General features: G+C 53.1%; 6 protein-coding genes across 6 annotated transcripts; 3 read left to right on the top strand and 3 right to left on the bottom strand.

Moving 5' to 3' along the window:
• Window positions 1-260: 260 nt before the first annotated feature.
• On the top strand, window positions 261-1644 carry PpBr36_00372 (uncharacterized protein; the record flags this gene model as incomplete). The annotated part of the gene is made up of 6 exons (XM_029887565.1): window positions 261-322; window positions 434-675; window positions 768-1190; window positions 1286-1386; window positions 1448-1496; window positions 1562-1644. The coding sequence occupies 6 exons, from the start codon at window positions 261-263 to the stop codon at window positions 1642-1644; spliced, it is 960 nt and encodes a 319-aa protein (XP_029750642.1).
• Window positions 1645-2137: 493 nt separating this feature from the next.
• PpBr36_00371 (uncharacterized protein) lies at window positions 2138-3708 on the bottom strand (the record flags this gene model as incomplete). Its single annotated transcript, XM_029887564.1, has 5 exons — window positions 2138-2196; window positions 2289-2760; window positions 2844-3271; window positions 3352-3485; window positions 3590-3708. The coding sequence occupies 5 exons, from the start codon at window positions 3706-3708 to the stop codon at window positions 2138-2140; spliced, it is 1212 nt and encodes a 403-aa protein (XP_029750641.1).
• Window positions 3709-4801: 1093 nt separating this feature from the next.
• PpBr36_00370 (uncharacterized protein) lies at window positions 4802-6914 on the top strand (the record flags this gene model as incomplete). The annotated part of the gene is made up of 2 exons (XM_029887563.1): window positions 4802-4865; window positions 4972-6914. 2 exons carry the CDS (start codon window positions 4802-4804, stop codon window positions 6912-6914), a joined length of 2007 nt encoding a protein of 668 aa, XP_029750640.1.
• A 459-nt stretch (window positions 6915-7373) lies between these two features.
• On the top strand, window positions 7374-8201 carry PpBr36_00369 (uncharacterized protein; the record flags this gene model as incomplete). Its single annotated transcript, XM_029887562.1, has 1 exon — window positions 7374-8201. One exon carries the CDS (start codon window positions 7374-7376, stop codon window positions 8199-8201), a length of 828 nt encoding a protein of 275 aa, XP_029751746.1.
• A 529-nt stretch (window positions 8202-8730) lies between these two features.
• PpBr36_00368 (uncharacterized protein) lies at window positions 8731-9364 on the bottom strand (the record flags this gene model as incomplete). Its single annotated transcript, XM_029887561.1, has 3 exons — window positions 8731-9044; window positions 9129-9178; window positions 9351-9364. The coding sequence occupies 3 exons, from the start codon at window positions 9362-9364 to the stop codon at window positions 8731-8733; spliced, it is 378 nt and encodes a 125-aa protein (XP_029751747.1).
• Window positions 9365-10044: 680 nt separating this feature from the next.
• Window positions 10045-10548, bottom strand: PpBr36_00367 (uncharacterized protein; the record flags this gene model as incomplete). The annotated part of the gene is made up of 1 exon (XM_029887560.1): window positions 10045-10548. The coding sequence occupies one exon, from the start codon at window positions 10546-10548 to the stop codon at window positions 10045-10047; it is 504 nt and encodes a 167-aa protein (XP_029751752.1).
• Between the last annotated feature and the right edge of the window lie 1887 nt (window positions 10549-12435).

The raw sequence follows: 12435 nt of genomic DNA, 5'->3' as shown, positions 1-12435 counted from the left end.
TTTTTTTTGGTCCCGCCTTACGATAACGATCCGATACGGCCTGTGTCAACACTGTGCACAGACTGTATTTCAACTGTCCCATTGACGTGATGTCGGCAACGTACCCCACCATCAACGACAAGCCAGACCCATAAGCTCGCTCACAGGCAAGGCAGCTGGCGGCGATTCACCTGCCTCAAGCTACGGGGGTCATTTGCGACAGCCGCAACACAATCATTTTACCGAAGCCGCGAGGATCATAGCTTGCTAGACCTGCAAAAATGCTTCTCCTCGACTATCAAAATGTCCTGATTCAATCGGTGCTTACCGAGAGATTCTCTGGGTAAGCAACACAAGCAAACAACTGACTGGGCATCACCAATAAGCTACTGTCTACTCTCTACTCGGGTGCCTTGGAGTCCGCGATCTAATACCTTGTTGTCGTCACCACCAGCGCGCCTCCCGTCTCGATTGACCAGACTGTCTCCGACTTTGACGGTGTCATTTTTCATATTTCCACTCCAGAGTCCAAGACCAAGATACTTGTTTCGCTCCAGATACGATGCTACAAGGATCTGGTCAAGTACGGCGCCGAGGACGTCTTGAACCGTGAATATGGACAATATGTCGTCCCTCCCGAGCCCGGCTATGACTTTTCTGTTATGGTGGATCTGGAGAACCTTCCAAGCGAACCTGGTCCGTCAAAACCCGCGGGCATTCATAGCCCCTGATGCTTCACAGCTCGGAAAACACGTCTTGCTGACAAGCTCGCGATCCATTGGAAACAGAAGCACGGGAGGAGCTTGTCAAGAAGATTTCATTACTTAAGCGCAACGCTATGGCGGCACCCTTCGAGCACGCATATGCTGAGCATTACAAGCTGAAGGAGGAGGCGTCCAAGTACACATCCGAGGAGGCACCCCAAGGCGTCCGTGAGGGAGGCGAGGTCATGGCCATCCATTACCGAGAGGAGGAGGCCATCTACGTCAAGGCCAGCTTCGACCGTGTGACCGTCATCTTCAGCACCATCTTCCGCGAGGAGACGGACCGGGTGTACGGCAAGGTCTTTATCCAGGAGTTCGTTGATGCCCGGCGTCGCGCGATCCAGAATGCGCCGCAAGTCCTCTTCCGCAACGACCCGCCGCTTGAACTTCAGGGAGTGCCTGGGGTCAAGGACACCGGCACGGGTGAGATTGGCTATGTGACCTTTGGTATGAACCCGCAGTCTTGGCACAGTATTCTGTTTCAATATCGGGCCCTTTGCGCCGGGCCAACATTTTATGGCTACTAACGACTGCTCTCGCAGTACTTTTCCCGAGGCATCTTACGCCGCAGCGTATGCCTGATGTCATTTCCCACATTCAGACGTTCCGCGACTACTTCCATTACCACATCAAAGCTTCCAAGGTAAGTAACATGTGAGGCGGCTCGGCAACAGGGCATCGACTAACCTAGCACTTGTCACCAGGCCTACATTCACACCCGAATGAGGCGACGAACTGCCGACTTCCTTCAAGGTACGTGTACACTCAGTTACGCCCAAACTTGCCAATGAATTCTTTTTTTTTCTAACACACACCAGTGCTCCGGAGAGCAAGGCCCGATAGCGAGGAGAAGGAGCGGAAAACGGCAAGCGGCAGGACTTTCAAGGTGCAGGGCAACTAATGTGATTCTCACTGGGACTGCGTCGTCTTTGATTTGGAACTTAGCGTTGGTTATGCGCTGTAGATTGTCATGAAACAGGTCTTTCGCCATTGGAGGCAGAATTGATGAGCACGGTGATTTATGAGACCATGATGTAAATACGCCATGATTGGTCGCAGCATTGTTCCTTTTCCATAAGTGCGCGTGTAGAGGAGCATCTTGAGGGCACATCTGAGTACAGTCTGGCTCCAACGGATTTATTTCCCTAGGCAGCTGGGGGGCGCTTTACAGCATAATATGATATTACCAAAGTCCACCTCAGGGAACCAGCTTTGCAGCACGAATGCATATGAGAATCTCTTTCTTATGCCTAAGCTAAGGCAGGCTTAAAAGTCTAGATACGGGTTCTCGAACGTACATTCAGTGGTCACAAGTCTTGGCGAGGATGCTGGTTTAAGAGCAACTTGCACAGCTTCTTTGACCTTTTTGTGAGTGCATTTTCAGGGGAGTCTATTTACTTTTTAGACGCTAAGGTTTTATCCAGAGCTCCTACAAGACGCTCAACCTCGTCAACTAAAAGTGGATTGTTAGCAAACGGCGATCGACTTGGTTGTGTGTCAAGAGGTGAGAGGAGGTAGTAAAATATGGATAAAAAAAAGTCGTACCCGTGTTGTAGTGCACCATGCTAACCCTGACAATTCCGTCATGGCCCAGCCCCATCATCTCTTCAACGAGACGCACCGAGTAGAAGCTGCCCCATCGGAACCCAAAGTTGCACCCTTTTTCCAAGGCCTCCACCAGCTCCTGTGATCGCCAACCCTTGACGGTGAAGGATATGGTGGGAACGCGGACCCGGCCATCGGATTCCTTTTCGCCCCAGATGGTCACGTCGTCGCGCGACCTGAGGTACTTGAGCAAAGCCTCGGAGAGCAGGGTCTCCTGCTTCTCGATGGCGGCCTCCTTGCCGTCCAGATAGGCGACCACCGCGGGGATCGAGGCGACGAGCTCGTAGCTGGACCCGGCGAGGCCGAGCTTGTCCTCTACCGTCTTTGACGGTTTGAAGTAGTGGCCCAGCGACCTCATCTTGGAGTTGGCCCTGTCGGAGGCATAGAGCATGGAGATGTGAGGCCCGTAGACCTGCATGATAAATGGGCGAGTTGAGCACAAAGATGCGACAGTAAAAGAAGAAAGAAAGAAAAAAAAAAGTGAAAAAACCATACCTTGTACCAAGAAAAGCAGTAAATATCAACACCCAAGTCCTTGACGTCGATTGGTCGGTGGGGAGCATACGCCACGCCGTCGACGCACACCAGCGCCTGGTCGTTTTGCGCGTGCACCGCGGCAGAGACGGCCTTGACGTCGTGTATCGTGCCTAGGATGTTGCTCGCGTGCGTCAGGGTCACGAGCCGGGTCTTGTCGGACAGGAGGCCCTCGAGGTCGGCCAACTCAAGCTTCGGCGACGATGCGTCGAGGCTGGCCTGCGAGGGGAGCCACCATTTCAGGACGAGGCTTTGCCGCTCGGCGAGGTCGACCCACGACGCTATGTTGGCCTCGTGGTCGACCTTGGATACGATGATCTCGTCTCCTTGGCTGAAGTTGAGAGTTTGAGATAGGTTGCGGAAGAGTTGGGTGGTGGATGATCCCAGGACTAGGGGGGAAGTTGGAGTGTGTTTGGTTAGTTTTGGGGATTATACTTGTGATACCATCCATCAAGGGCCTGATTCCTACCAATATTGTCAACCGAAGCGTTGATGTACTTTGCCGCCGCCGCATACCCATTGTCGTACAAAGCTGTCGAGTTTTGGCCTGTGGAATATGATGCACCCAGTTGAACATTGGTGTTGCTGAGGTATTCACGTATCCTGTCATGTCGATTTCTTTTTATTAGCTGCCGCACCACAAAACGAGCTCTTGATTCTTCCAAATATTTTCCCAGGCCACATATATACAGACGAAGTGGACATACGAATCAATCACTTTGCCCAGTGTTTGACTCCCACCGGCATTGTCAAAAAAGACTTGGTCGACGCTCAAGGCCGGGAAGCTACCCCGCACCTGGTTGATATCCAACGTGGACTGAGACATTATAGTGATACCTTCTTGGTGTTTCGTAGGCTTGGACTTGGCTGATTGTTAAATATCTTCTATACCTTGATGTGTATACGGAGCAGTTGATTATTGTGTAATTTTACCACTTATATAGTAAACTGCTGCGTCGGGTCAAACTCAACGACAAGTGTGCTTAAGGTTTGGATACTGGGGCGAAAGGGCGTACATCAACTATAACTTAGTCCAGAAGAGGCAGGTTCTTAGTCGAAACTGGGGCGAAAGGGCGTACATTCGGACATGGTCACATTCAACCGGGGCAGAAAGGTGTCTGGACCCTCCTTCTCCGCTTGAATCTCAAGATAGTCAGACTAGACTACACCAGTGTAGTTGATATGTAGTGCGCGGGGAGCATATGCAACTGGGAAACATTTAACAGTTGTGAAACAACGTCGCCAATCGGAGCATGAGGTTCACAAAATACCCAAGGCGAATGGCGTTCAAGTGAACAAGTGATGGAACGTGCCCCAACTGCAAGAGGGGGACGCAGGCGCCTAACAAACACTTGAGCATGCATCTTAAGATGGCCTAACTAGGATTTCCTGCTGGTTGGACCGTCCTTGCTGCTATAGCCAATGGCATAAACAGTGTGCCGTAAGACCGGAACCTCAGTCTAAAGATGGATTGCACATCCTGCATGAAGGCATGTGTGAGAGCTGGTAGAGCTGCGATGGAAATTGGATAACATGGGCGGGCTGAGGCGGGTGTTGGCGCTTGCACTCTCATGCGCTCGCTTGTGCACTTCGCATCGTTTGTGGATGAAGATTAACAGACGCCTTGGGGCCAATTGAACGTCGAGTATATCCGCGGTCGCCAACCACCAGAAAAGTACAGTTTTCAGAACTGAAGATGGCGAAAGTGGCCTGATGATAGCCTGTTGAGAATAAGATCTGGTGTGGGGAATGTGGCCATTGAATTTTTTTTTTCTTTTTTTCTTTTTCTTTGGTCCAAAAGTCTGACCGCGATCGACCCTGCATTGAAAAATCCGCTAGGGACGTCACTGCTCCTTAGCCAATTCCACAGCTTCAACTTTTTCGTTCTTAAAACTTCACCCAGAAGAAGTACCTTCACAATGAAGAGAAAAGCCGAAAACCAATTGCAGGCCAAGAAGTCTCTGAAGAAGAAGGCCAAAAAGCGTAAGTTATTCTGCTGGGAGCTTCCATCTGCTCCTTGCCATCTACCGCCGGTTCAATCGCCGCAATATTTAGCTTCACATTGGATGCTGACCCCACCCACTTACAGAGCTCACCGAGCAAGAGACGAAAGAAAGGTTCCGGAGCGGCCTCTTTGACAAGGACGTGCTCGCCAAGTACTCAAAAGAGTACAAGACATCAACACCCTACAAACACTGCGTTATCCACGAGCTCGTCGACGACAAACTATTACGCTCCGTCCGCGACGAGATCCGCGAGAATGTCTCCTTCACCCCCAAGGAGACCGACATCTACAAAATCCACCAGTCCGGCGACCTCGCCAACCTGGATGGGCTCGACGACGAGGCCCTGGCGAAGCTGCCCTCTCTCCTGGCACTGCGCGATGCCATCTACTCGGACACATTTCGGAACTATGTCTCGGACATCACCGGTTGTGGTCCCCTGAGCGGCCGCAAGACGGACATGGCCATCAACGTCTACACGCCCGGATGCTACCTTCTTTGCCACGACGACGTTATTGGCAGCAGGAAGGTCAGCTACATTCTGTATCTCGTCGACCCGGACATACCGTGGAAACCTGAATGGGGTGGTGCTCTGCGCCTCTTCCCCGTCACCGAGCGCAAAGGCAAAGGCGGCGCCGTGGCCAAGACGGTGGAGCCCGACGTCGTCAAGGTCATCCCACCCGCCTGGAACCAGCTGAGCTTCTTTGCCGTCCAGCCGGGCCAGAGCTTCCATGACGTGGAAGAGGTGTACCATGCCAAGACCAAGGCTGAGCTGGAAAAACAGGGCGGCCGCGTGCGCATGGCCATCAGTGGCTGGTTTCACATTCCACAGATTGGCGAGGACGGTTACGTCAAGGGTGCAGAGGAGGAGCAGGTCAAGAACAGTGGCCTCATGCAACTGCAAGGCAACCCGCATCAGCATGACCTGCCGCGGGAGGAACCCAAGCCCGTCGAGCAAGGGGACTCACAGGACATTGTCGAGTTTGATGAGAAGGACCTCGAGTTCCTGCTCAAGTACATGGCCCCGACCTATCTCACGCCAGACACACTCGAGCGGGCATCAGAGTACTTTGAGGAAAACTCCAGCATAACGCTGGCTGATATTCTCAACCGAAAGTACGCCGCCAAGCTGCGGGAGTACATCATTCAACAAGAAGCAGCCGAGATCCCCTCTCAATCCGCAGAGATTGAGAAGAAGACGCCGTGGAAGGTTGCTCGCCCGCCCCACAAGCACCGTTTCCTCTACATGCAGGAAACAGAAGAGAATGCGGCTGGGCAAGGTCAAACTGACGAGAACCCGCTCCGTGAGCTCCTGGACGTCTTTCTCCCCAGTCGGCAGTTCCGCGCGTGGCTTCAAATGGCCACTGGCTGTGTTATCAAGTCGCACTATTCAATAGCGCGTCGGTTCCGGAGGGGAGAGGATTACACCCTTGCCATGGGTCACGATGGGGATGCTCGCCTGGAGTTGAATTTTGGTCTGACGCCCACTCAGGGCTGGGGTGACGATCAAGAGGATGGCGAGGACGATGAGGAGGAAGAGGAAGATGCGGAGGAAAATGGCGCCAAAGCCAAAGGCAAGAAGAACGGCAAGGGCAAGAACAAGGCGGAGCCTAAAGCCAAATCCAAAAAGAAGGGCAGTCAAGAGAAAAATACAAAAGAAGAAGCGGTAGAGCCCGAAGATGTCGGAGGCCACGAGGTTTACATGGCTGGCGACGAGGACGAGGGCGCGGACGCTGCTGTGTATCGTGCTGGTGGAGCCGACGACGACAACATTCTCTTCTTCCAGGCGGCATCGTGGAACAAGCTGACAATCGTGTTGAGGGACAGCGGGGCCCTCCGGTTTGTCAAGTATGTGAGCAAGGCTGCCAAGGGTGACCGATGGGATATCTCGGCGCACTTTGACGTTGAGGATGAGGACCAAGACGAAGAAGAAGGAAAAGGCGGAGAGGCTGTTGTCGGCGTACAGGACGATACCTCTGAGGAAGAGTTCAAGGGTTTCTCGGACAGTGAAGACAGCGATTCAGACTAGATTGGAACTGAAGATGCAACAACAGTACATCAGAGTGCCGTATGAATTAAAAGACAGGTTTGGGTGATGTGTATTGCTCGCCTAGCCTCCACGACTCTCCGTTAAATTCAACCATGCTAGTTCTCCCGTGTCTTGGCCATTATATTATTCAGGTTCAATCACTGTATACAATTCTGATCATAGAAATCTTTGAAAATCCTATTTTCTTGTTGCGATGTATTATGAGTCACGTGTACCCTTTGTGTATTTTCTGTTCCTTTTTCTAGATCCACACTCCACTATACACATATTTATGACCTTTTAGAGCACAACCTCGCTATGTAAACCAGATACTGATTACCTCTTGTAATCACCAAAGAGGAACAACACGAAAGAGGAAATTGAGAGATAGAAAGAAAAAGGGAAAACAGAAAGAAAAAAAAAAAGAAGAAAATCCCCTCAAGACTCCCCACTCCCACAATGCTGCCCACCCCGTCGACGTCGCATGTCGACTACAACCGCATCTACGAGCCAGCAGAGGACTCCTTCCTGTTCCTCGACACCATCTCCTCGCCATCGGAGACGAGCTTTCTGACATCGCGGTTTCAATCCGGCCCTACGCCGCTGGTGGTCGAGGTCGGGACGGGCTCGGGGGTGGTAATCGGCTTCGTGGCCGCCCAGGCGCGGCACGTATTTGGCGGAGACCACGGCGCCGTGGTGGCGGTCGGCGTCGACGTCAACGCCTTTGCGTGCGCCGCCACGGCCGAGACGGTGAAGCGGGCCCTTCAGGAGGAACAGGAAGGAGAAAAAGAGCAGAGCGCCGGCGGCGGCGGCGGCAGCAGCAGCAGCAGCAGTGCGGGTCCTGCCGGCTTGTACCTGGGCTCGGTGCGGGCGGACCTGGGCTCCGCGCTCCGGCCCGGCCAGGTCGACGTCCTGCTCTTCAACCCGCCGTACGTCCCCACACCCGAGATGCCGGGCCGCGACGTCGAGGCCGAGCTGCAAAAGGGCGGCGGCGACGACTTTGCGCGGGACTCGTACCTGCTCGAGCTGTCGTACGCCGGCGGCAGGGACGGCATGGAGACGACGGACCGGCTCATCGACGCCCTGCCGGAGCTGCTGTCGGACAAGGGCTGTGCGTACATCCTGCTGTGCGCGCAGAACAAGCCCGAGGACGTGAAGAGGAGGATACTGGGGTTTGGAGACGAGTGGAGGGTCCACATGGCCGGCTCTAGTGGCAAGCAGGCCGGCTGGGAGAAGCTTCAGATCATCAGGATATGGAGGGAGCAGGACACGGACGATGTGAGGTGACACATGGTGGAAGATGGGTGGACTCTGTAGACAGGATTCAACAATGAGCAGAATGTGGTAGTCTTTTTTTTTTCTTCGACAAGGAATTACGACGCCACGCTATAATGTTTTGCAAGTTCAGGACGATATATGGTTGATTTTCTTGTTCCTGGAACGCCGGCCATTCTATATTTCCCCGGATCCAGTATCCTAGGTCATTTTCATCTGCCTCTGGTACTCGACAAGTCTCCCAAGTCCTAAACTCAAGATAACAATGCGACGGATCTGGTTTGGAGACCTGTTTCTCCCTCCCACACACACACACACACACACACATCTTTTCTGACAGCCCGTCGCCCGACTATGCCCGGACATATCCACGGCTGAGAGGCGTGTCCAGATGCGTGCGCTTCTCTGTAAACCCTGGGCTGCAGTCACATCGACATCCCGAGCATGGCCCTCTGAAAGCGCCGGGGAGTAAGCCGAGACCACCACAGCCGACAACGGAAGCCGCAAAAGTGCCATAAACACACCTCCCCGCCTCCGCTTTCTAACCCCTACCCCTACCGAATCCCCGACCCCTTCCAAAGCCACCACGACCCCTACCGCCGCGACCTCTGCCGCCTCCCCTGCCGCCCCGGTCCGTCTCCTTGCGCGCCTTGTTCTTGGGCTTGGGCGTGTCGTCGACGAGCAGCGTGTCGAGCGGTAGGCTGTCTGGGAGGATGTAGTAGCGGATGGTGCTGCCGCGAATGTTCATGGCGTCGAGCGGTATCGGGTCCTGGCCCCGCGGCGTCATCTTGACGTTGCGCAGCGCCGTGTTCATCTGCGGAGACACGGACGCAATCGTCCCGTGGACTATTGTGCCTGCAAGAACAAGAGCGAAGGGGTTTTTTTTGCGTCAGAGGGGGGGACCGCCAACCTTGCGAGAAGGAGAACGGAGAGGCTTACCATTTTTGAGCTCGATTGTCACCGTCTCATTGGCGCATTTCATCAAAAACCTGTGGTGTAGAGAAAAGGCGCGGGCGGTCAGTTTCGAGCTGCGTTTAGTGCATTGGAGGTGGGGACAAAATAGCAAAGTGTTGTTGCTTCAGCACGCGTCGCACCGTCGCAAAAGGGCGGAGAGGGGGGCCGAGGAAAAAAAGCCCATGAGTTTCTTCTTGGGGCGCGTACCTGACGAGTTTCATGTTGAATTAATGAGGGTAGCAGCGTCTGAACGCTGCGTGACGGCTTTAGGTTGCCCACTTCGTGGCTTTTGTTTGCCGCGCAAAGTTGTTGACGTTTTGTGTATGATATGGCAGCTCCGGGGGGCCGATATCAAAAAGTCCCGTCCCTAGCCTAAACTTGAACGGAAGCTGGGTTGAATTGAATGCTAAACGGCGGCGCGAAGCTTCGTCACGTGTGGGATGTGGATCCAGAATTCTACGGCGGGGTACTTGAGGTACATGGAATTTGAGGAGGGCCTTGCGACAGGACTCAAGTACCCCCGGAGCAATGGCGGAGGTCGAGCTGCTAAACCTCTCTAATCAGGAGGTACCTTGAGCTTACCTGGGTTACTGGTCTTAGATATCTAACAAGTGAGAGCCGTCACGGATGATTTGGCGTATTCCAACGACAACATTCATCCGCGGTAGCCGAGATTTCAGAGCCTGACCTCGTGGCTTTGGAAAGCAAAAGATCAACGACTTAACAGAACAGCTGCCCGTGGCTCTTGCGTGCATGTCTTTCGCTCGGCTTGTATTGAAGCGCTAAATACCAAGACGACCCACCATCCAAATTTCCCCGCCGATTACAGGTTGCCCGTGATACCCGTAGCTCAAAGTCCCAAGCCTCGTAGGTTGTCGAAAAAAATAAATGCTTTCATCATTCAATGGTCCTTTTCCTCGGACTCGGATACCTTTTCCCACTCATCCTCCGTGCTCACGCCAGACTTGGAGGACGTCGCCGAGGCCGAGGGGCCGGCTAGTGGAGTCGCCGCCGCCCGGTGCTTCAGCTCTCCCTTTGTCTCTTCGGGCTTTGCCTGGGTCGTCGTTGCTGCCGCCGGCGTCTTTCTCGGCCTGGGTCGCGCCGCCGTCGTCTCTACCTCGGTCTCGTCATCCGAAGAGCTGAGTGCGGGCGGGGGTTGACGCTGTTTTTCGAGCTGCTCGAGTCGTTGCGCCTCCTTGACCTCGCGCGCAAACCAGTTGATCGCCCACCATAACCCGCCGCATAGACCCGACAAGACGACAAAGTGAACGCTGTAGGTCGCGACCAGGAGCGCAAAGAGCACGACCTGCAGGGCGGCGAAGGAGACGTTCGTAGCGATCAGGAGGGAGGGTGTCGGCCCAGGTGTGAAGATGGACTCCCACAGATCCTTAATGAATTCGGCCATGACGACAGTTTTTATGTCTGTTGTGGTTTCATGCCAAAGTTTAGCGAGTTGTGGCGAGGTTTGCTTGCTGAGTTGTGCTAGGCCGTGTTGCTGCGCCGTGACGAGTATGCCGTTTGGTTTTTTTGTTTTCTTTTTTTTTTTTTTTGTCTTGCGCGAGTCTGACTACTGCTATTTGTTTATACGATGCGCCTGGTCAGCGAAATCGTGCGACGGACGTGACTGACAGCAGTACAAAGAAATTTTTGACTCGAGAATAAATGCAAAAACGCGAGAATCGGTCGGATAGACCGGCTGTCCAGTGTGGTGCAAAGCGAGTTGGTGGCTAATGTAGGTATATGTAATGGACAACCTTGTAAATGACTGCGAGGCTTGACCGACGAAAATCAAAAAAAGAATCATGCGCCGAGAAAGGCCCCACGGTGGACAAGCGCGGCTGGCGCAAGCTCTTAAGAAGCGTCCGATGAATGCAGTGACGACATTTAAACGGTAGCGGATCAAAGAACGGGACAGGCTGGTCAAATCACAAGGCGGAGTGCCAACGTGGACAGTTCGATTGTATTCTCTGCCTATTTCAACTGCCTAAAATGAATCAAGCCAACGTGGTTCATTCTTTTTTACTTGGGGAAAGGCTCCAAGTCACGGTGTTGAGGTGGTTCATGACTGGGATTAAGCAGCGGTGCGTGGGGGGATGTCCTGCGGCAATGGTGGGGCAAGTGAATTTGACTGACGGCATCTCAGGCACTTGAACCGACACGAGTCGTGGTGACTTTTTCGGCGTTGGCGGCATGAAAGAGAGCTACGAAGTAATCATATGAACTCCATAAACCCAACTTGTTACCAACTCCCTACACAAAGTGCGTAGGCTATCAAAGCATGCCTGGACAATCCGAGTGCATCGCTGGCACGAAATGAAGCAAAACCCTGTCCTTTTAAGCCCCAATCGCACTGTATCTGCCGATTTTGTGCTCTGGTTATTTTGTTTTGTGTTACAAGTTTGATCATCGGTACCGTACCATCTCGCATCTGATCCTCGAGCGAGCAGTCCGTCCGCCAATGACTTTTAGTTCCTGCATACCAGTCTTACAAAATACCTACCAACCTGACCTTGGTTAATTAATTCCCTCGTCCTGTACCCGGGCACCTGATTCTCCCCAGGTTGGGGTGGTTTCCCGTATTTATTGGCCGTGCGCTGTAACATTTACCAAGGACTACTACTACTACTACGCAATTACGCATTTCCCTGGATGCAAGAGGGATGGATACTTTGATATCCGTCTGACCTGCGATATTACTAGTATGTTGCTACTTTGTTATTTGACCCAAGCACAGTATGACATGCTTAATCTGCGTTGAGCGTTGGATCCAGTGCGTCAAACTACCGTGCCTAGACAGGCAGGTACACTGATAAAATACAAAAGATTGCATGTGAGCTGAGATAAGATGTCCAAGTGGGCAACCACACGTACTGCATACTGCATAATGATAGTCCGTACGTAGTTTGACTGGAGCTTTATCCACGAGTCTGATCGGTTCATTCGCCGCCTGCCGCCCAGGCCTGGACCCTGACGGCTGGCTTGACCCGGCCCGCTATCGTGCTGAGAAGAACGTGGAGAAGCCTTGGTGCGTGCGACCTTAAACAGGTGGGCCGGAAGTGGATCCCTTCCATCTCCAGCTTCACCCAACCTTGGGGATCCATCAACCCGTTCACCTGGCGGTTTGACCCTCTACCAATCCAACACTGCGTGCGACGAGCTTCGACTTCCACGCAGGTCTGACCTGATCAAGCGGTTCTTTGTTCCATGTCATAGTTTTGTATCTTTTTTTTTTTTTCTCTCTCCTCGAATCAGCTAGTCTAGATGTATTTTCATCTTCTTCATTCCCATTCCA

This window comes from Pyricularia pennisetigena, chromosome 2, assembly GCF_004337985.1.
Source record: "Pyricularia pennisetigena strain Br36 chromosome 2, whole genome shotgun sequence".
In the NCBI taxonomy this organism is placed as follows: Eukaryota; Fungi; Ascomycota; class Sordariomycetes; order Magnaporthales; family Pyriculariaceae; genus Pyricularia; species Pyricularia pennisetigena.
Note: the sequence above shows the minus strand (reverse complement) of the source record. Positions and strands in the feature narration are given on the sequence as shown.